Below are 22,401 nucleotides of genomic sequence, written 5' to 3' on the forward strand. Positions count from 1 at the left end.
GATGTTGCCATATTTCATTTTGTAAGGGAAAGAGTTCAGAGGAGAACCAAATATAAGACTTCCTCACACTTTTCAGGTGGACAGAAACACAAATGGAAAAAAGAGAGTAAAACTAACATCTGTCTCTGTCCTTGCAGAGAGCAACACAAACACTGCACACAGCATCATGTTGCACATGTTACTCAGTGTGCATCGCTACCTTGTTACCTACCTTGTAAAGCTTTCTTCACTCAATGCAACAAATCTTTTGACAGTTTTTAAAAAAAGGAGCATGGAGGACATGTTACATTGTTTAAAAGACTTAAAAAAGGAGGAATTAAAAACACTTTCAGCTGGCATTTTGAGAGTTGTCAACAGATTTATTCATTTCTCTTACTGCTGTTAACATCACACCTTGATCACATCATCAACAAGTCTCTCTTGAATTCTCTTAGAGTTTTTACATTCTGAATATGAAAATAAAGAGAAAATTCAGCCTCACTCGACATTCAGTTCACTGCCAATAATTTAACATGAGTTTTAAGATATATTGAATATTGTTTGAAACATGAATGATCCTCTGTAAAAACAGTATTTAGTATTACAGAATATCGTATATATTGATATAGAGACTCTAATATTTGACTAATTTAAATAATCTTTTGTTTCTCCCCACACTCTTTTGGAAATAAATTAGAAGTGCTTGATCATACAAAGGAATGTTTTCTGTGAATGTCCAAGGAGAAAGACAAACACCTGAGGTTCATCCAATGAGAAACAAATGTAAACAGTTTTCAAAAGATAAGCAAAACCTACGAGAAATTAAATGTGCACCATTTCTTTAAATTCTCAAAACTGTAATAAAACAAACAATAACACAACAATACATGAAGTAAGACACAGTATAAGACTTCGACTGTCATGGGAATGATTTATGTCATGGTGAATAGTCATAGACGGTCATGGTTATATATGAAGTTCTTTTCCTTCAAAAACCTTGCGCCTACATTGCCCACAATGCAACATGACCACAGAATGATTTGTTTTGGATTTTAGAGTGCAGTAAGCTACAGACTTATTCTCACTTCACTTAGACTTTTTTTCAAAGCATCACTGACTCAAGTGACAGCAATTCGAGCAGCTGAATCCATGAGGGTCCCTCTACAGCCACAACAGGCTTTGTACTTCACTAAACTATTTTCAAGTATGCAGTTGTACTCCTCAACAGTGGTAAAGTGACCTCAATATTTAAATTAAGCTGTTTTGGCCTTAAACACAGATGCATAATGTTGAAGTTTATAAAGTGATCTCCAGGTCACGTCTAAGTGGTAACACATGATCTACAAGACTCTACAGCATGTGTTTGCATTGTAATTAAACTGTGCACATTGTTTGTGATCATGTACCGTGATATAACAAACAAAGAGGCCTATATAGAAAAGAAGATGGGATATTTAATTTATAAATTCCTTTCTTGGTTTATTATCAAGCCCAAACCATAATCTTATCCCAAACCTTACCATATACTTTTCAAACCAACACTTTTAAACTGCTTTACATTTTGTACTGTACTGATTTTAGGACAAGAACCTTGTTTGGGCTAAAATAAAAGAATTGGCTTCACACAGGGAAAAAACACCTGGGGTTTCAAAACTAAAAAAGAAAAAGGGAGGGTAGCATCTGGGGAACCATCTCGACACAAACTAAATTTTGGATGCAAAATTGAAAATGAATACGGTCATAACTGAAAATAATTAAAGGGTCAAACATTGAGATGTTAACATTTCCATTCAATACGTATATTTCACTTTGGCTTATAGGCAGCACGTTTCAACATGTAACAGTTCCTGTTCATTTAAATGTGTGCTTTTTCTTGTGCGGCCAAACATTACCCATCCAGTGGCACACTGTATCATCTTCTTGGATATCATTGGCTGTTTGCCTCAGCTTGCACATCGTTGACGGACCCTCCGTTGGTCTGTGGGGTCTGTGGGGTCTGTGGGGTCTTTGGGGTCTTTGGGGTCTGTAGGTGGTCAGGGAGCAGGACCTCCACCGTGAAGCTGATTCTTTTGGCCTGGAAGATGCTGTAAGTGTTGTCAAACCTCAAAACATCTGGAAACACACACAAAGGAAAACTTACTGTATGGCCAGATGATAACAGATCACAACACTTTCTGAACAATAGTCTATGCTAAGTGTCAAAGACCTGGTTACTCACAGACTCCTGGGCGCTCACAGGTTAGTGATCCATCCTCGGGAACTAAGTGGGAGTTGTAGCGCTGGCTCGGCACAATTTCCTCCATCTGTGCAGCCTTCTTCCATTCGCCCTTTTTAGCTTTCATAAACACCCCAAAACCAATATCTGCACTTTCAGTGGCAAACTGCCATCTGCGGAGATAGAGATACATATTATTACATTTATCAAAATGGCTTTATCGACTTGAAAAAAGTTATTTGTTACAAAAATAAATTGTATGTATTTTTAGTGTCATGCACAACATTCAGAAAAATGTCAATGAATAATTTCAACACGAAGATTTTTTTGGGTTCACAAATTTAACTCTAATTCTTCGTAATGATTTTCTGCAGTCATGCCTGTTAAATGTATGTAAATATATCAGATGACTGCCTTCTACAGTGTTTCCAATTTTCTTTGCTAGCAGTTATCAAATTATATCTGACATTTTCTCTATGAATACAGCTACATATCTACCATCCCTATGTGGGAGAAAAAAAATGTGGTTGTAACAGCCTTTAGAAGATTTGTACCCGTGGCAGCCTTTTGGCATAATTCTGCATGTTTTGAGAATTGATTGTTTACAGCAAAATGTTATTTGTAGGAAAGTTGACTTCAGAAGATTGAGAAGAATTAAAAAATGTACTTACTCTTTCCTTAGACTGGCCTACATAATCTTTATTCAAAAAAACACCCCAAACACTTTCTTGGACTTAAGAGTTACATCAACAAACCTGGATTTTTGGGGATACCGTCTAATACTCAAACACATTCAATTCACACAAAAATGCTTTAAAACAGTTAATGATGATGAATTCAGTATCCAGCTAAAGTATGTGTTATATTTATAAGTTAATAGGTAAAACAGTTAATTTCCTCAGGTCTTAAATAACTACTGACAATATTACTTCTATCTGACCTGAGAACGCAGCCTGGGAACAGGATCTCATAGTCCAGCTGTTGGGTGGATCCTCGACTGATGGTCATACACTGCTCGTAGTCCACCTTCACATGGTCTCTTACGTAGTATGATGTGGGAACTGGGCCAACGTGGTTTATCTGCAGCCCACAAAGATCATATAATTATTTAAACAGATTTACTTTTAGATTTAAAAAACAAGTATGAAAGAGGGTACAAGAAATAAGAAGAAAGAGAAAACCATCACTTACTGTGACTTTGTGACATTGTCTGAATGCTTGTAAATGTACAACCCCCCAACCAAAAAAAAAACTAAATTGAAAATGCTTTTTCATGACCACTTTTCTGTTTATTAATTAAAAAAAATCGATTAACTACTATAGTTTAGAGTAGTGCAGTTCACAAACCCACATATAGAGGGGGCTGTGTTCCTCATGTAAGGTCAGGGAAGAGGGATACATTTATTCCAAACTAAGTGTCCATTAAAACAGCAGGTGATGATTAACGTTAGGCATATTACTGACAATAGATGAAGTTAGTACACACACAGAAAAAAGCACAGGGAACTACTTTAAGGGAAGTCGAAGTCATGTAAAACCACTTCTCCAAAAAAGCTTGGAGAATTCATCAGTATCGTTATTGGGACACAGCCACAAACAAACTGAAAAGATGCAGAAAGACAGCCATTACAAAAAGAACAAAAGAAACATGTTGTTATAGTCCATAATAATGAAGCAAAATGTCATCAGGCAGACACTGATTTTTGATCCATTATTATGAACTATAAATAAATTTGAAGCTGAACACATTGCTGAGAAAACTGACATGATTCTTCTATGACATCAGAAGTCGAGGTCAGAAAAGGTTTTCTATCATTTTTCCGATGATAAACAAATAATGTTTTACATTTTTAGATCTATTGAAAAGTTTAGTTTACATCCACTTGAAAAAGATCACTCATTAAGGCAAATATTCAGCTTAGCGCTTAAATGGAAACAAAAGGACAATGAAGCTTGGTTCATCCCTTGCAAACCAAAATCTACCAACAGACAACCCTAAAAAAGTCTGATGATTATTGCTTTATGTGGAGTTTTTTTAGGAAGAGCCAGAGACTTCCTTAGTCCTGGCTAGCTGTCCCCCCCCGACCACCTTTATTTTTGATAAGCTAAGCTAGTTTTCCCCTTTCTTTATAAGTAAAGCATGTAAATACCGTCATCTAAATCTCAGCAAAAAGTGAATAAGCGTTTTAATTAAACATTGTACTACCCCTTAATAATTTAACTCAACCTATTTAAATAAATACAGTATAGTTTAACGCGAACACAGCTAGCTTAAAAAGTTAAAAAAGAGAAAAGGCTAAACAGGGAAAAACACTTGGCAGCTTAGCATCACAAGTCCTTCAGTCTTGAATGCAGCCAAAATGATTATCTGTTCTTCCTGCTCCTCATCTGTCCTGGGCCCAATTACTTATCTACAGAGACAGTAACAAACACAGGGTCAGTGAAGAGTTTTATCTGTCAAGTGTGACTACTCAAGCTGCGGCTCTCTGTGCATCTGCTCAATTCTACACCGTCTTTTTCTATGCAGGGAGGCAGGAACGCAGCAGGGATGAAGAGGGTTTTTTTTTTTACCAGGTTTTTGCTTAAATAAGGAGGATTTCCTTCTTCATTAACTGTGTTTATTCACACAGCACACTATCTGCAACCAAATTGACATGCCTTTTTTTGCACATGTTCCTTGACACTGGTTTATTTCTGATCACACAGTCACAGGATAAAGCATTTAGCATGTGTAGATATGTATTGATTATCTCAGCTCTGTACAGCCGGTCTGACATTGTCCTTGTTTTGTCATTGACCTGCTGTGATCACATGGTTTTTATACTGTATGATCCCTTCCACAACCACAGTTAACATAATATGATCAGGAGTCTAAGAAAACATTCCATCCACTGTGTTCAGTTTGACCTGTTTGCAGCCTGAATCAGACTCCGTCAGTGTTATTGTTGTTTAGGCAAATCATATCTGTATTTTTCTCTTCACAGTAACAGGAAAAACTGGTGAGATGGAAACTCGCGTCAGAAGTAGTTTGCCAGTCAGATTTTTACCCACAACATTGCAGGTGCACACAGTATGCATATTAGCCAACATTGCTTGTGCTGCAACAAAGCTGTAAGCTGCAAAGCATTAACACTACCAGGCAGGATTAGAAGCCTATGAAAACATAGTAGATGTACCAAAGCAAGTGCACTGTCGGCTGACTAGGCACCGAGTGGCATGTCTGATTTGTATACAGGAGGGCTGATTGGATGTGGTTAGAAATAGACTTGTATCCACTGCACGACGGCTTTGTCTCTCTGACAATTGTTGTGAAAATGCAAAGCAGGCTCATATTTCACTGTCTGACAAACAGCGCAATAACTGTTGTATGTGCATGACTCAAAATCTATGAAGTCAAATGACAGATTCAAAGGTCCATGCAACAGAAGTGCTGTAATTTACAGTCGGTCACATCAGACAAAAACACAAATTCCAGTGAGAAGAGAAAACAAAGGACCTTAGATATTTCCTTTATTGTTCACATAAGTGGTTCTCAAACTTCTTCATATGAAGGACCCACTAAACCTCTGTCCCAATGTCCCCCAACAGATTTCTGCTTCAACCTGTCTTTCCCCAACAGAAAGTTCATGAAAGCAATGACCAAAATATTCCTGCTGTGTGTCATTGTGGAATTTCTTGATGGAAGAAAAAGGGACCATGAACTGCTAGGCACCCACTTATACACTTTAAGGACCTCTGAGGGTCCCTGCGTGAGGAAAACCATTTTAACTTAATTTCTCAGTCTGTTGAAATGATTCAAATGCTTGATAAGACTAGACATTTTAAAATGACTAGTGCAGGGCTTCAAAAATGGTGAATGATCTGACAATCATTTATTGTAGAGTTTTAATACATTAGGCATTTAGTACCAGATCACTGTCTGTTAAACAGGACTGTCTCGACTTTTCAAACTACTGAACAAATTCTTTAAGGTGAGTTCATAATTTGAAGGAAATACAGTAAATCCTAATGAATGCAGTGCTGGTGTCTTCAAAATAATCTCAAAGCATATGCAACAGATACTTGTCTTTCTAACTCACCATCAGCCCACCTTAATAGCAAAAAAAAGCACCAATGGCAGTGCAGTTAGGCTTTTTAAATCACACACTCACCTTCGTCCGACAGCGAGGATCTCCGTCAGGGTCCGTCAGTTTGCCGCCGTAGACCACTGGAAGCTCCTCTGCATCGATATACTTCAGTAAAACCTCCTGCCAGTTAGCTGTCAAACCACAAAAGCGACACTTTGCCATTAGTGTTTAGTTTGAGGTGCATTCAGTATTAAGGTGAAATATAAATAAGAAGCAGTAATGTGTGGTGTCTTACCCCCGAGAATATGGATCTTCTGTCTTGTAATCTCACTCAGGAAGTGTTTGATGAGGTTGTAGGCCACAGGGAAGAGTTTGGGAGCTGCAGGGGGAAACCACAAGGTTTTCACCAGCAAGATAAATACACAATGAATCACTAACAACCCTGATCTCGACTATAGTTAGTTTACAATACCTTTATGGAGTAAGAAGACATACATACCTTTGATCACAAACAGCCTTTTCAAGCCTTCTGGGTAGTTTTCTTCAAACATCTGGAGGATCTGGCGGCATAGAGGAAACATTTTAGGGATCAAGACGAACCTAATATACTGTATCATGTTTAAGTTTAATGAGGTGAACATCTACACTGTATGTGTGTGTCTATCTGTACCTCTCCATATGTTTCTATAGCAGGCTTCCATAAGTGTTTCAGACCCAGACCTTCAACGTCATAGATCATGGTGATTGACTCCACGTTCCTCCCAAGCTGGTTGAAGAAAGAGACAGACACAAAATATAATCCTAGAAAAAATCTCTATATATGTATATATATCCATAAAGAGAAATGTAAACAATAATCTAGTGACCCCTTTAAAGAAATCTCTTAAACATCAAATCCTGTTGTGGTGATCCCGATTCTCACAATGGGAACAAGTGATGTAATGGATATCCTTAGGGTAGCTAAATAATCAAACCAGACTGCCTTCTCATTGTGTTTTCATTGTAGCAGCAGTATAAACACCACTTCTACTTATCTCAAGACACATTTCAGTATCAACTATGAACAGGAGTGCTTTATCTCCTAACTCTGACGTTGGTTTCTTACCTTCTGTGTCTGGAGGGTACACTCCTTGCGCAGCATCTCACAGTCTCTGATCTTGGACTTGATGAAGTCCTGCTTCGATGCAGACAGGAAGAGGCCTTTGGGATCTACGGGTCCGATGACATCATACCAGATGGGACTGCCCTCCCGGTCATAACCACACATCCCTCCGGACAGGTACTTCTCTATCACCTGCACACACCAGACATTTTAAAGTTTACGACGCTTGGATATTTGTGAAGAAAGGCAACTTCTGACACATTTATTAAAGAAAACATATTCCATACATTTCCATTATGTACAATTCATCTGCAGTAGATTATGCTTCAAAGGGTTTTTACCTCTGGTGGACGCCAATCTGTGGTAATTGTGTCAACTTTCATGTGTTTCCTGAACTCCACATGCTGAAAGAAAATAGAGAAGTAGCATGTTCAGTTTTTCAAAATGTTGTAATAAGTAGTAAGAAGATTAAGTTAAGTTAATAGCCTAACTACCTAGTAGACAGCTTGGACAGTTGCAGATCTGCCCCTGCACAGTCTAGTGATTTAAATGGCTTAGGAGGTTTCAGACAGTAGGTGATGTCACACCTGACAGTCAGCATGAAGGGGATCAGTTGTACACTGCTGTGTACACTCACTACAGTAAACACTTTCATGCAAATACCCTTTTCAACCACCATAGGGAAGGAGATCTTATAAGTGGTTCCCATGCCATTAAATATCTAGATGTGAATATTTGTATTAAGTCTGGTTGATAGATAAAGAATTAAGGCATCATTAGAAGCCCAAAATCATTTTAGCAGCAACAAGTGAATGTATAACCAAGGTGTTTGTGATGAAGGTGTATTTCAGATTATTTGTATGGCGTCATTAGTTTGATGACTTCTGCATGAATAATTTAAACTACCAAAGAGCACAGTGGATGTTTTAGCACCCCCTCCCCCTCCACCCCCCATCTCTAGATGAGATAAAGTGGAATGAATTAGCCAAGCATAGAACATCTGAAGAGCAAGATATGTTTCTCGGGTTTCATTGAAGAACTAACAAGAGCAAGTTATTTGAGTTCTTAGGTGGGTTGAAGCATGACTTAAAATGAGTACTTAGTAGGCAGCTAACCTTAACAACTTTGACAGATTACACATATACAGATTAGATTATTACAATGTGTGATTTGTGCTCCCTAGTGGACAAGAATACGCAAAATATAGCTTTCAGTTAGCTGCTTGTATTGTACTGTCTCCTTAAGTTCTCATTTAATCTCTATTATCCATATCTTATCTCCTCAGGCGGCTGTGATGACTCAGTTTCCCCGTAGTGAACCGTTACCAAGCAGCTCGGCTCTAATAAGCAGCCACCCCTGAGCTGAACAGTCTGTGCCGGTGCTAACTGAACTTTCACCACACAAGTTCACTGAAACAGAGTTCGCTGTGGTTTTCTCTCAGTCAGTCGTGAATGATTTGTTCTCTCTTACAAGAGAACGACTGAAGCTGATACTAATGAATGTCCTGTTTAACCTAAAAGAGAAGTTTAATATGTTACCTTTCGCACCATGGCCTCAGACTTCTGGATGTTGAAGTTTCTCGCTGAAAAAGAGTACGATAATGAAAAGACGATGGTGTTAAATATCAGATGTTAAAGATATTTAGTCAGAGAGGGTTATCAGAGAACCACATAGTTCTACTGTTAAAGTATATTCTCCACTAATCTACAACTTCTTTTGTAGCCTAAGCAAGCTAAGTTTATTCATAAAACACATTTTAAAACACGTTAGAGTGTCTTACAGAGGAAGAGGAAGAATTGGATGAAAACAAAAGAGAAGGTAAAGTAAATAAAAAAGGGTTTAAAATGTAGAAACTACAATTATAAAGAGTTAAGTTAAGCAAACGCAAAGTGAAACAAGCAGGATCTGTTTGTAATGTTTTTAAAGATGAGTTATCTTTGATGCTATTAGACTTCTGTTGTAATAAAATGAATTAAATACAAAATATGATTAAGTGTTTTTTAAAGTGTATGTGAATGTGTATAAGACAAGACAGCCTACAAGAGAAGGAGCTGTTGGAAACATTAGACATGATCTGAGCACTCATTCTGCATGACCTCATACCTAAATCTGCTTAACGGATGAAATCCCTGAAATACTAATTAAACAATTTAGAGAAAGATTAGGAGGCATCCCAACACACCTTTAAGTTATCATTTCTTATTGTTTTTTTCTGTTAGCGAGTCTGAGAATCCATGTTTCAAACATAGACTGTACATAAAAGTGGATGTAGCCTCCAGTTTAGCATTTAAGCAACTGGACTATTCAACCCGTTCAGTTTTCATAAATAGGGATAAAAGCAACATAGATCCAATTTTTCTTTTTTAAATACTGCTGTAAAGCTGGAGTTTTGATATGGGGCTTAATGGGGGTTTACTTGCTTTTTGCGACCAGCCTCAAATGGCCATTTGAGGAACTGCAGCTTTGACACCTCGGGATGTTGCAACTTGGTTTCAGGAGGGGTATTTTTTCTAAATGGAAAAATTCTAATTCATGATATAAATTTCTTAGAACTAACGTGAACCACCACCATTGGAAGCTACCGGAAAATTACCAAAATTAACGTGGTCACATGAAAAACAAATAGCTTCATTTTTAAACCTTAAAAATTAGAATCTCGTAATATCCTCTCTCGTAATGTTAACAAAGGCCCTCTGGGAATAAACTTGAATAACATCCAAGACAGAAGCTCTACTGTCTCATACTCTGACTGAAGTGAGAGTTGCTGCCATGAGCTGAGACTTAGCCCAGCTCTGGATTACACTCGCTGTATATAATGCTACAGTTTGGTATGCTAACTGGGGAGTTAGAAAGAGGGCACAAAGGGAGTTACAATTATAAAACAGGTTTTAGAAAATGGCCAGGCCCTGTATTGTAGTGGAATTTGAGTTCGTAATAAGGGTTATGATTGGATTACCCCACACCCATGTATGTACAGTTCTTTTGTAATTTAAAACCCTTTAACTATTATATACACACACTGCCCTGAAAGGGGACAATGGTTTCAGAATTTTCTGGTGAGGCTTTTCCCCAATCTAAACAAGAGCAAAATATATGAGATGTCTACCCATGCAGCTACCATAACTTTTACAGCATTATGTGCTGAATCCAAAAGTGGGGTGAAAAAAACTGTTGTATTAAACAAAAGGTGCAGAACTGACTGTTTTTTATCGAGGGTTCTTCCTTATGTTACTGCAATAACATTATCTTACGCTGTGATAAAGGTGCATGGTAAGAGGTAACCCATTAGATTATTATCTAATGAAATTCAAAGATATCAACCTTTAACACTGGGGTCTAACACTTGGCGAGAACTCTTGGCCAGTTTTTATGATCCAACCTGTGTCCTTAGAGGGAAAACGTGCACTTTGTGACCATGAAGAGCCATCCATACGATACGTTTTCATAAAATTGTAAGATTTACCTAACATGCAGGTGAGAAGGCAGCATTGTTAAAGCATCATTCTTTGAAAGTCAGTTGTAAATTATGCTTTTTCACATATATATATAGATTTGGTGAGAATTGCATTTTTTTTGTCCAAAGAAGTTTGTTGACTAAAACTTCAAGAAGAGCTTGAAGAGGGGTCAAGGTACAAAGGTCTATTTCACTGAACTCTGATACAATATGCAGACTGCAGTGTGACACTACAGAACTACTGATAAAGTAAGTACAGTCTTAAGATCACATTGATGTCATATACACTTGTTCCTTTATGTCTAAGCGTGGAGTTTCTCAGAGATTCAGTCTAAGAGTGAGAGTCATCTTTGGGACAGATGTAGAAAAACATGTGTTTAGCTGCTTCTGCTAAGAAGAGGATTATTGGCCTCCAGTACAAGCCATCTTCTGTCATATGAGAGGAGCACACTCTAACGGGATCAGTCACACTTCAGCTCAGAGACAAGCACATCCTGTTTAATTCAAGGCACAAACTGAAGGTCATAAACTGTGATAGTTTATAAGTAGGGTGCCAATATCTGAACTTGCAAAACCCTGCCTGACATCGTCATACATACTGTGATGTGTTCAGTGTCATCATGTAAGCTGCGCAAGGGCAGCTTACACAGGCATAGAGAGCAATGTTAACCGGAGTCAAACTCCTTGTATGTTAACACGCCTGGTCAACAAAACAGATTCTGATTATAAAGTTTACACTTATACAACGAATGCTCTCATTTGCCTCCCTGAAACAAAGTTGGTAAGTCTGCTGGATATCTAAAGAAGTCAGGATAATCAGATTCAGACTTAACTTCAGTTTGCTCTCCCCTCTATTTACTCTTAATGCTGCACTGCTGTTTTAAAAGCAGCATTTGATGGACAAAAGAATTGTCTTCATTCTTTCTTGAATGAGAAAACAAATGCTCAGAAGACCTCAACTGCAAATGGCTTCAGATCCAAAAGAGGACCTTGCTTTTTCTTTACATCACAAATTCTGCTAATATTATTTCACTTAATTTATAATCAGGCACAATTTAGTCCTAGACTCCAACAATGTATTTTCATCAAATTAATGATCATTCACCTTCACTGCCACTCTGAATGAATGATCATTGAATGAGCCCAGTACAGCAACAGGAGGACAGTCGAAGAGTGTCTCCTGGCAGAATGGCTGTTGTCCGTTGTAGTGGGCCTTTAATACGATTAGCCTGGATTAGCCTGATACACAGAGAGCTAGACCTCTAATGCACATCTAATCAGCACAAGGCCTGCTTTAATCAATGCTCCACATTTCCTCCAGTGCCTGAATACAGAACCAAAACCAGAGTTTCTGCAGGATTCAGGAAGTATCATGTAGGACTTCTGAAGGCCTTTTCATATTAGATGCAATTCATGTTGGGGTTCATAGTTCTTTCCAAACCAGGACAATATGACCTACAATTATTGTTTATATTATCACATTTTTGGGGGGTAATCGTATTTATTTTTGATGACTTTTGTATTGTATTTTGTATCCTTTATGTGTATACCTGCCTAGGGACTGCAGATGGAATCTAGCTGATCAGCTAAATCTGGAGCAATGCATCTGCTCTCATTAATTGAGATTTATTTAGGTTTTGTACATGGTCCCTCAATAACCAAAAAGTCAACTAAAAAGGATGAATTCCCATACGTTTATCTAATTTGTTAGATAAATATAGTGTACCTATAATAAGGTGATCAGCTCCCTTACTACTCAAGCTAAGAGTGATGAGTTTTATGGTAGACTTGTGACAGAGATGAGGGGTGAAGTGATCCCTCTGTAACCGTCATGGTAATCTACAAGTCTACTTGCTCATTTATATCTGAACAGCCTGTCATTCATCAGAGAAACTTTTTTTTTTCAAAGTCAGCATGTTTGTAGGTCAAATGTGAGAAATTGGCTTTAATTATTCTAATACCCGAACAGTGAAGTGGACTACAAGTTCAAGGTAATGTTCATTCTGCTTCTTTTTTCTGTCATACATTTAATTAGAGCATGCTCTAGCCACACTTCATCTAAGAGGGAAAGTGTATTTTTGCAGTCCAAATCTCTAAATCTTTGTGAGTCATATCTATTTTAATATCACTGAGTATTATAGTAACTGTTCATTATTCATTCAGACAATTCTTCTTTCTACGAGACAACAACGAGTTTCTCACTCTTGCTTGCCATAAAGCAAACATTACTGTACAGAAGGCAAGAAAGAAAGTATGTCTGCTTTCACAAATTCACAAACATTTGCTGTTCGGATTTCTTATTTGTCTCTTTTAATGTCGAATGTATTTTGTATTTGTATGTTTGGCTGCTCGTTGTCCGTGTGAATGGGGCCCATTTAGAATGACAGAAAAACCCCATCTTGTCTTGCTTAGCTCCTTCTGAGTGATTTGTCACAGAACAGGCTTTGGTTTGTGGTTTATGTTCACACTTTAAACCATGTGAGTCTCTTTCTCAACCACTGTGCACAGGGCTGCTTGAATTAGTTGCCACATGTTCTTTCTGGTGGAAAAAAAAAACCCACAGCAGCTTCTGCTTATTGCACAAGTACAACGGCATTTGTACCACATTTTTCACATTTAAATCAAATTATCATCGGCAAATTATTTCTAATTTAACATAAAAATGGTGAATCATTGGAAAGGTTTTGCTTTTTCTGCAGGATGGTGACCTGTGGTCCTGGAAAAGGCAACTCACCTCTTAGCCAACGTAACAAGAAGTGGTCATTCTGGGCAGGAAGTTGAGGAAGAATATCTTGTATCCTCTCTCGAAACTGTAGCCAGAGAAAAAAGGAACAGAAGTGATCGACTTCTTTTGCAAGTGAGCCAAGAAAAGGATTTGATTCTGATAAAAGACATTCAGCGAAAAGTTTAACTACCTTTTCCAGTTATAGTTATTATTCTTGTGGTAAACATCAGACTTGACATACAGTGTTTTTCTTTGAGTCAGCGTGTTTAGTTCCCCTCATTTCAGATGATTAGTAGGTCATACTTCCAGATACTGGTGAAACATATGACTCTGTGACTAATTATTTTACACGCTTTAAATATTCAACAACGGATGAATTTAGAAATGTTTTGCATACAGATTAAAACAGTCAACAAGACAACCCACGTGAGTCAGGACACTTAAAAGTTTCATCTAGTACAGTGCACAACCAAAAACATGAGGACACCAGAACAGAGCATGAGGACCCGTGTTTTTTTGTCGTAAATTCTTTGGCTTAAAAATAATAGAAAATGTGGGTTAACAGTTATCCTAAGATCAATTTCTTATGGATGATTTATTTATCTTAGGAGTTTTTCTTCAATACAGAGTTGCACAGGGATGAAGTGGCGACTCATTGGATGTTTCTTGACACTAAACTTGGAAAGTACCGCTTTAGAGAATGGCATCATAGTCAGGTTTAAAACAGGAAAGTTGGAAGCACTATTCTCATAGAGATTGGGTCATAATTTGACTGTAAAAGCCTGGACCTGACCATGTAAAACAAAGTGAACTATGTGTCAACTTACTTTGAGCCATATGGTGGAATTCAACATTGGGCCTCAAGTTATAGGTATGATACTTTGATATGACAACAAATCACAGCAAACTAACTATTCAGGACATTAAAAACAATGATGTGGAAGTAAACAAAGACATTATAAAGTCAAGAAAAACAATGTCTTATATTACAGCTTTTCTCATGCAAATAAACTAATGAAAAATAATGCCTTCACTGATCATCTATTAAGACCTGATCTCTATTTTGTATTGCACTAACATTGAAAATGTAGCATATAGTTTCAGTGATAGAAAAACTGAAATCAAGGTGATTCTGTATTTAGGCTACATAAAACAGAAACAAAACAATTGCCAAGGGACTACTCAAGTAGGGCCTTTAGTTGAAAGATTATAAGTATTTTGTTCATCATGATTAGGACTAGGCTGTATTTCTCACGCTGGCATTGGTCTGAATAGAAAATAAGTAAGGCTGTCAAGTACAGTGAAGCAGGCTATTATTAGGTGCATCAATGAAAATAGCCTATACTCAAATAATAGTTATAATAATAATAATAGTTCCTCAGAGATATATGGTAAATGTGCCACCAGTGGTCAACAAATATTATTAGTAACAACATACGGATCTGTAAAACAATCCAACATTATTCACATTTGCCTAAATTTAGATAATCGGTGTTTTATAGACGACGAGTTTTACTGATTATGTAACAGATACGAGGATACGGAAGTAGCTTTAAACAGTATTAATATTATTCTAGTCTTAGTTACCTGCTCCAGTGCTTCTGCCTGTTTAGGGCTCAGGTCTCCCACTCTCCCACTCATTTCTGCGACCAGGAGATATTCAGACGCTGCAGACGGAGCCGCGTCCAGTAGACTGAACAGAAAGGGAAACAACACCGTCACTGTTATCCGTGACAGGCGGGGGACGTCTCCTTGTGATGCTCATTCACCTAACGGCTGCTGTCCTCCCTTCTCCTCGCCGGGCTGCAGGTGGAAACACTGCTAAAGGATGAAACATGTAAACAAGAGGCTGTCAAAGATATCGTCCAACCAGCTGACTCGGCCAAAGATGGGGAAACAGTTGAGAGGATCACTCGTCACAAAAAAAAAAAAAGGTGGAGCAAAAATAATTTAAAAAAAAAAGGTCCAGCTTCCTTTCCAAAAAAAGCTTCTTTATGTATTTGAAAATGAAGCCTAACCAATAGACTACTTTTGACCTCAACAGGGTACAGTTTCAATAATCATTTATAAAGTGAGAACCCATGATACAATTTAAACAGCTGGTCACCCCTCAAAAAAGAAAGTTTGTTAGCCTAATTAGTATGTTCAGTCGTAAAATTAATGTAGTTTAGAAGTTTGACTAGGGCCAACATTTTATTCACATGGTGTAAAGGTTGGCCGCCTTGACTTTAGTATTTTTCTTTTAATGCAACGGTGCTTTTACTCCCCTACATCTCAAATGGAAATATTTACACATACCACATTTGGCATTTTGTACCTTCCTGTGGACTGAAAATTCAAGTGAGACATTAGCATCACTTGGTGATTTTGAATTTCAATATTTGGCTTATAATTAACTCAAACACATAAAATGGGCAGGGATTAATCTCCTGATTGTAAACTTCATAAAGTATTGAAACTATTTCCCCCCTCATATAATAACATCTCCAGATTCAATTAACTGTTTGCAAACGCTTGATTAAATAAGTCTTTCAGAAGAAAATGTAACTTTCTAACTCTTCATTACTTAATTTTATTTTACTTTCAGTCTTTGAAAATATTGTATGATCAATCTGAAATGATGAGACAATAGACAATCTTTGTCGTTAATCCGAAACGTCACACATGCGCAAATTACAACAACAACAGCACGCATTAAACGCGTGCGAAGATAATTTCTCGAGTTTTCGCAGGTATTTTTCATAAACCACCAGGCTAACCTTTGAGGTTCAATACAAAACATTTTTATGCCGAATCATTTGACAAAATGTATGTAACTTTGTCTCAATGAGCATGCGCAAAGAGCAGCAGGCACTATTCTTTTTTTTTTCTTGCTTTCACAGCTCACCCGGAAAATTGTAAATGTCAACTAATAATAATTTCCCTCCATGTCAAGTGAAACGCTGGTCTGAAAGTGCAGTTCATTTGCATACAGATGATCTGCGTCAAGGCTAAATCAAATAAGGAAGTACAGGGTTAATATCTCAGTTCGTTACAACCCTCTTTGGTTTTACGAGATAAATGATTAAACTGTCGCTGCATTTCATGCTTATATTGTTTTTTTTAGCAGCAGGACGGTACAAAGTCTGCTGACACAAATTAACTAGTAGCCTACAGTGTATTATTACCGATGCCCCCGAAGTCCATAGGTCCATGCGGGTTGTGTTCAAGATAATGACACGCTTGTGAACAAGATAATAATCCCATCGCTTCTTCCGGTCACAGCCGGAAGTTGTCTCTCTTGTTTACATTCTTTGACGAATCTAGCAGGTCTTCTATCATGACTGGGAACAGTTGATTAATTTCTGCGATTGACAGTACAGCTTGTATTTTTTTTTTTTTTTTTTTTTTAAATCTGTTGTCTTCCGGGCCATGGCTTCAACTCAAAGCGGGGGCTGTCTCTGGGTAACGTTACTTCTACTCTTGGTTCTCCGGTGTCCCGGGTTGATGGTCGCCGCGGAGCAGGTCGCTGTGGTGGAGGTTTTCCTGGATCAGCGGCCCGGTGTCAGCGCTCTGCTCGAGGGAGAGGTGGTGGAGTCCAGCGGGGGTAGCAAGACCCCTGAGCTCCAGGACGACGACCAAGAGGAGCTGCAGGGAGAGCTGGTCCTTGTGAGTGTGTCACATTGAGGCTAATATTAGATGAATACTGGGCGAGTGATTTTCTGTACCCTCTTGATAATCTAGCAAAATGTGAAAACAGGGAGATTTGAGACCACACACAAGATGGATGTAAATGTTGTCATAAACAGCTGATTTAGCTATTTAGTCTGATTTCTGTCGTCAGTTTAAGGATGAGGAGACTCAGGTGAGAGGAGGAAAACACAAGGATGACACCAAAGAGCATGAGCCATGGATCGGGCTGGTGCCTGTGGAGATGGATGACAACAAAGCCTCCACAGGAAACCAAGAGTCCTTTGCTGATGCCATGGTTAATAAAGTAAGTCATTCAATATGCTGTACTAAATATCTGTATTTGAATTCAGTTGTTACTGGCACCTATACCTATTTGCCCTGACCTATATGTGGGTTATCTCTGCCCAAGATGAAGAGAGCATTGGTCCTTGGTGCGTCTGCACTCATCATACTGGCTCTCAACCAAAACACTGTCAGTGAGGTAAATCTGGACGCCTTTTCTTTTTCTTCTCCATTTTCTATCATGATGTTCTGAAACCGAATAAGTCAGCACAGTCTCTGTGAGTGATTCTTTCTTCTGTAGATGGATCTGTCTCAGGTGATTTCTAAGCCCATCATTGTGATCCAGACTTCTGAAAATGTCACAAAGCTGATTGGAGCTCTGCTCAGGTAAAGAACACCTTTTTTTTTTTTTTTTTTTCTTTTTTACAGAAACTACCAAAATGGAAACAGGCTCTTTCAAAAGCACATTTCCACTCATATCACCAAAAAATAATAATTTGACTTTACATTTTAAATTTAGATAAGTTAATTAATCATGCCACATGCTTCCACACTTTAACGCTATTGTTCAAAGTTATTTGGGGATTATTCTAGGCCAGTATAATCTACATGAATCCACCTGATCTACACTCAAATATCAACTAGTCACTTCACTCTCTGTGTCTTTAATTTGTGTCTATACTTTGTTCAAACACCGACTATGATTTCTCTTATTCTTATCTACTTAATGTCTGATCTGATATTTCCTGCTTGAAATGAGAAAATCATGAATTTTATGTTGTTGGTCGTGTAGTTTCTTAACCAATTTAGAACAGCTTTGATCGGTGATGACAAAATAGATTGGTTTATTTTGTTAAAATGGAAGTTATATTTTTAGAAATAGCTTTACGAGTATTGTTCTAATAACACTGCTGTGTGGAACACTGCTAAGCGATTCACAGCCATAACTCTAGTCAAAGTCTAGAATCTTCCTATTAAGCATTTAGTTATTATTGTTTATACCGTGGATCTACTGTCAGTAATTCATCAGTGTGACAAACAGCAAAAACACAGACATCCTGAAATCCTTGTAGTATTGTATGTCATATTATATTTGTACTACCAGTACTTTTATCTGCAAAGTCTACAGCCTCTCTTTGGCTGTAATGTATGAGGACCTTCATTTACAAAAGTTTTCTCTCTCTACAGGGGTCTTCAAGCGACAGCAAAAATCACCTACAGGACAATCTTACAGGACAACCTGGTGAGCACCTCAGTCTATCAGCTGTCAGTGTGTTTCATGAGTTATTAGCCCCCTCTAGTGGTGAGTGAACCGATGACAGGCTGAGCTGACAGCGAATACTGCTGTGTGTTCGGGCAGGGAGCCACGCTCACGCTGTGGTCCAGCTGCGGGCGGTCGAGAGGAGGTCGCTACGGGGAGTGGCAGGGGGTCATATGCACGGGGGAGACCAACTCCCAGGTCCAGGTGGGGAAGCAGAACAAACACACCAACACCACTGTTAATCATGTAGGACAATACAGTTCTTACAGTCTTTGAATGAATATATATTATTGTGCCTGTAGTTGTCTTATGGATTCATTCAGTATTTATTGCAGCAAAACTTGAGTCGGTGGTAGTTTAGGTGAGAAAGTACAAGTTTTATAAATGGAAAAGATTTGGAAATAGTGAGCTGACTAAACTTGACTAAAAACGGCTCCTCATTTCATCCATTCTCTCACAATTTCCCTTTTAGATACAAACATAAAACAAAATATTTGTTGTTTTTTTAATTAGCTGTAAAGTAATTATTAATTAATATTGTAATACCAAGAAAATAAGGTTTATGAAAACAAATAACACAAATTTAAGTTGCAATAACATTGTTAATATAGAATCAAAATGCTACAAGTGAGCCGAGTGTATCGCAAAATCTGATGCATAATCGGCAGCTTATTTTCCTCTCTCCGTTACCAAAAAGTTGTGTTTTTTTGTTACAGACTGTGTCACTGACAGTTTTGAAATGAGCCATGATAACACAGAATGTTTCTCTGCTTGTGTGGGTAGAAATACCTGCAGCAGCTGTGGGACACGGTCCTGCTGGTGGCTCTGATCATCAGCACTGGAGTCATTGTCCAGGCTCGATGGCAGTACCAGGACCAGCAGCTCCACGATGACCTGCAGGTGAACTCTGACTCTACATCAGCCAATTTTTTGACTTATACAATCATGTACTGCACCTTATATCCCTTTATGTTATGACTTTAGAAAGTGTTGGGGGGGGGGACACACATGACATACTTTATAAATGTTACATACTAAAAAAAACTCTGACCTTGAAGTATTGCACATCGCACATTTAGGTAACACATTCTGTGATGTTCTGATTTTTTTTTTTTTTGATCAGCTCCTCCCAAAACAGGACGTCCTGAAAAGAATGTCGTCACTTAAAACGAAAACTTATTGTCAGCCCAAGCGGTGGTGTGACCCGACCCAGCCGGCAGAGACGGACAACTGTGCAGTGTGTCTGGAGCCGTTCAACAACAACCAGGTGAGCCAACAATCCCACAACCCCCCTCCGAGTTTACATCCTGTATTTAATATCTCCCTGTTGAAATCCAAGACGGTGAGGTAGGGGAGTGGAATCAAATAGTCCTTCTGGTTTTGGTTTTTTGAATCTACATTTTGTTGAATATTGAGATCATGGAAAAAGTTTTAGAGAAATACAAACTGTAAAACAACAGACGATTCAGCGGTGATACGATTTAAACTTGTCTCGTGTTGTTTTCTTCACATTAGTGTCTGCGAGTGTTGCCGTGTCTTCACGAGTACCACAGAGAGTGTGTGGACCCCTGGCTGCTGCTGCATCACACCTGTCCTCTGTGCAAACGCAGCATCCTCAGTGAGTCTCAGTATCATGTTCATTTACACTACATTGCGCTTATGTAGATTGTTGAATGAAGAAATAACACCAGGCTCAAAGGTAGTCAGTTTAAAAAAAAAAAAATAGATATATCATGGAAGGATCCAGGAATCCAAATGAGATCTTCTTCAGCCCCACTTTCTCCTCTAAGCTCTGAAGTGACATTTATATGGGATGAGCATTAGCAGTAGCAATATTGCACATCTGTAAAAATGTTTCTGCAGGAAACTTATGTCAATTATTCAACATATTCATAACATATCAGTCGCAGAGTAACAGTTAAATATCCACAGCTACTCAGTTTCATTTCTCAGTCAATCTGATGAATCCTGAATCTATTTATAGGTTTGTTATTTAACCTAACATGTTTGTTTGTTTTCTCCGCCCTCTTTAGGCAGTGTCTGCAAAGACAGTTAACGATCGGCCCACTTAGGACTCTTGCAGCAGCGACGGCTGTTCAGATCTCCTCTCTTCCTCGGTGTCACTCCAGTAGCCTTCTTTTTTTTTTTTTTTTTTAAACTGACCTCAGCGATGGACCCTTGGAGCATAAACACAAACTCCTCAGCAGCTGGTTGGACGTCTGGACTGTAGAGCGGTCTGATTCTGACGTCTGACACCCCGCTGCTCTCACAGACATGCATAGTATATAGTATAACAGAAGAATCTCTAAAGTACTGTAGTGGTACTGTTGTGTGTGAACAGTACTTCTTCTTGGGATCATGTTACTGTACAATAGTTGATATATGTGTTTGTCCTGGCTGATCTACAGCAGTGAAGATGTGACTCATGAAGGTGTTAGTGCTCAGTGTGACTCTTCATGTATAAATCTTGAGCTCTGAGTTTTGTATGAACAGCAGAGCTACAATATGTTTGGCTTTAAGCGGTGAACACTGATAACCCTGAGCAAGTATTTGAAATCAGTTGTTTCTGCATGACCATTATAAGCTTTGGTTTTTAAATATGACTGATTAACAGGCTTTAAGTTTAAATGTCACTTTAGGTCCAAATGATGTTAAAAGCAACTTTAAAGTGGACTAAGAGTTTAAACCTGAAAGCTCTGGTGTCCAGCACGCGCTTAGCTTTTAAATGTTAGTCGTACAGGTTGTGTAGTTGTCCAGAAGTTAAGTAAGCTAATGCCGGAGCAGATGGTTAAAGTGTTTGCATTTGTCCTAAATCTGCCTTATAACTGAACTAGAGAGAAACCCAAACCATGAACTTCTTCATGAACACTTTAAACTTGAATCAGTTACAGTATGTTACAGTTAAAGAAGCTATTGTGATTTCATTTTAAACTGGAAGTGATACAGTGTTTAACATGAGTCTGTGGCCATAACTGAGTGTGATTCTTACCATTTCTTTTGAAGGTTTTAGACCATCTAATGATAGGTCTTTACATTCATCATTCATCATACATTCATCTTAGCCCCCTGCTGACATACAGCTGCACAGGTAATCCTAATAATAACCATACTGGCAATGTTGAATCTAAACACACGCAGTCATAGTTTTTGTCAAGAATGGCATCGTCTTAATATCATTACTTTTTTCAGATCTAAGAAACAGAAGAATGTCAGACATTTAGGAGGGGGGCATTTAGGAGGGGGGGATTTTTTTTGTTAATAGAAGATCAATACCACTCAGATGTCTGGACAGTAAATATGAAGCTACACCAGCAGCTGATTATCATAGCTAAGCATGAAGGCTGAAACAGTTAGTCGGACTATCCTTAAAGGTCACAATGTGTGACAACCGGTTTATACATAAACAAACCAAAAAAGACAGGTTGTAGATTTTTTTTTCCCTGACAATTTTCACATCAGACATTATGCTAATACACAGCCTGCAATGAAACTGAAATGAGAGTGGTACAGTAGGACACTTCTAAAGAAAAATGTTTTTTGTTAAGTTCTATTTAAAGATTTGTATACAAAAAAGTTATGACTATTTAATAAACAAACAGTATACTGTGGGTCGTCTTCTGAAACATCTCCAAAGTAAGGACTCA

The 22,401-nt window shown here is 38.1% G+C and overlaps 2 protein-coding genes across 2 annotated transcripts; one reads left to right on the forward strand and one right to left on the reverse strand.

Annotated features, from left to right (window-relative positions):
• Positions 1–338: 338 nt before the first annotated feature.
• On the reverse strand, positions 339–16,743 carry LOC109989133 (SEC14-like protein 2). The gene is made up of 14 exons (XM_020640771.3): positions 16,710–16,743; positions 15,312–15,363; positions 15,130–15,235; positions 13,552–13,627; positions 8,902–8,945; positions 7,705–7,767; positions 7,367–7,555; positions 6,932–7,027; positions 6,761–6,821; positions 6,557–6,640; positions 6,346–6,452; positions 3,135–3,274; positions 2,198–2,367; positions 339–2,091 (listed from the first exon to the last, which is right to left on the reverse strand). The coding sequence occupies exons 1-14, from the start codon at positions 16,726–16,728 to the stop codon at positions 1,907–1,909; spliced, it is 1,392 nt and encodes a 463-aa protein (XP_020496427.2). The 5' UTR covers positions 16,729–16,743; the 3' UTR covers positions 339–1,906.
• A 64-nt stretch (positions 16,744–16,807) lies between these two features.
• rnf215 (ring finger protein 215) lies at positions 16,808–22,365 on the forward strand. Its single transcript, XM_020640766.3, has 10 exons — positions 16,808–17,190; positions 17,366–17,518; positions 17,624–17,695; positions 17,798–17,883; positions 18,685–18,739; positions 18,857–18,961; positions 19,541–19,657; positions 19,881–20,024; positions 20,273–20,375; positions 20,791–22,365. Exons 1-10 carry the CDS (start codon positions 16,954–16,956, stop codon positions 20,811–20,813), a joined length of 1,095 nt encoding a protein of 364 aa, XP_020496422.1. The 5' UTR covers positions 16,808–16,953; the 3' UTR covers positions 20,814–22,365.
• Positions 22,366–22,401: the final 36 nt, after the last annotated feature.

This window comes from Labrus bergylta, chromosome 2 (genome assembly GCF_963930695.1).
Source record: "Labrus bergylta chromosome 2, fLabBer1.1, whole genome shotgun sequence".
NCBI lineage: Eukaryota > Metazoa > Chordata > Actinopteri > Labriformes > Labridae > Labrus > Labrus bergylta.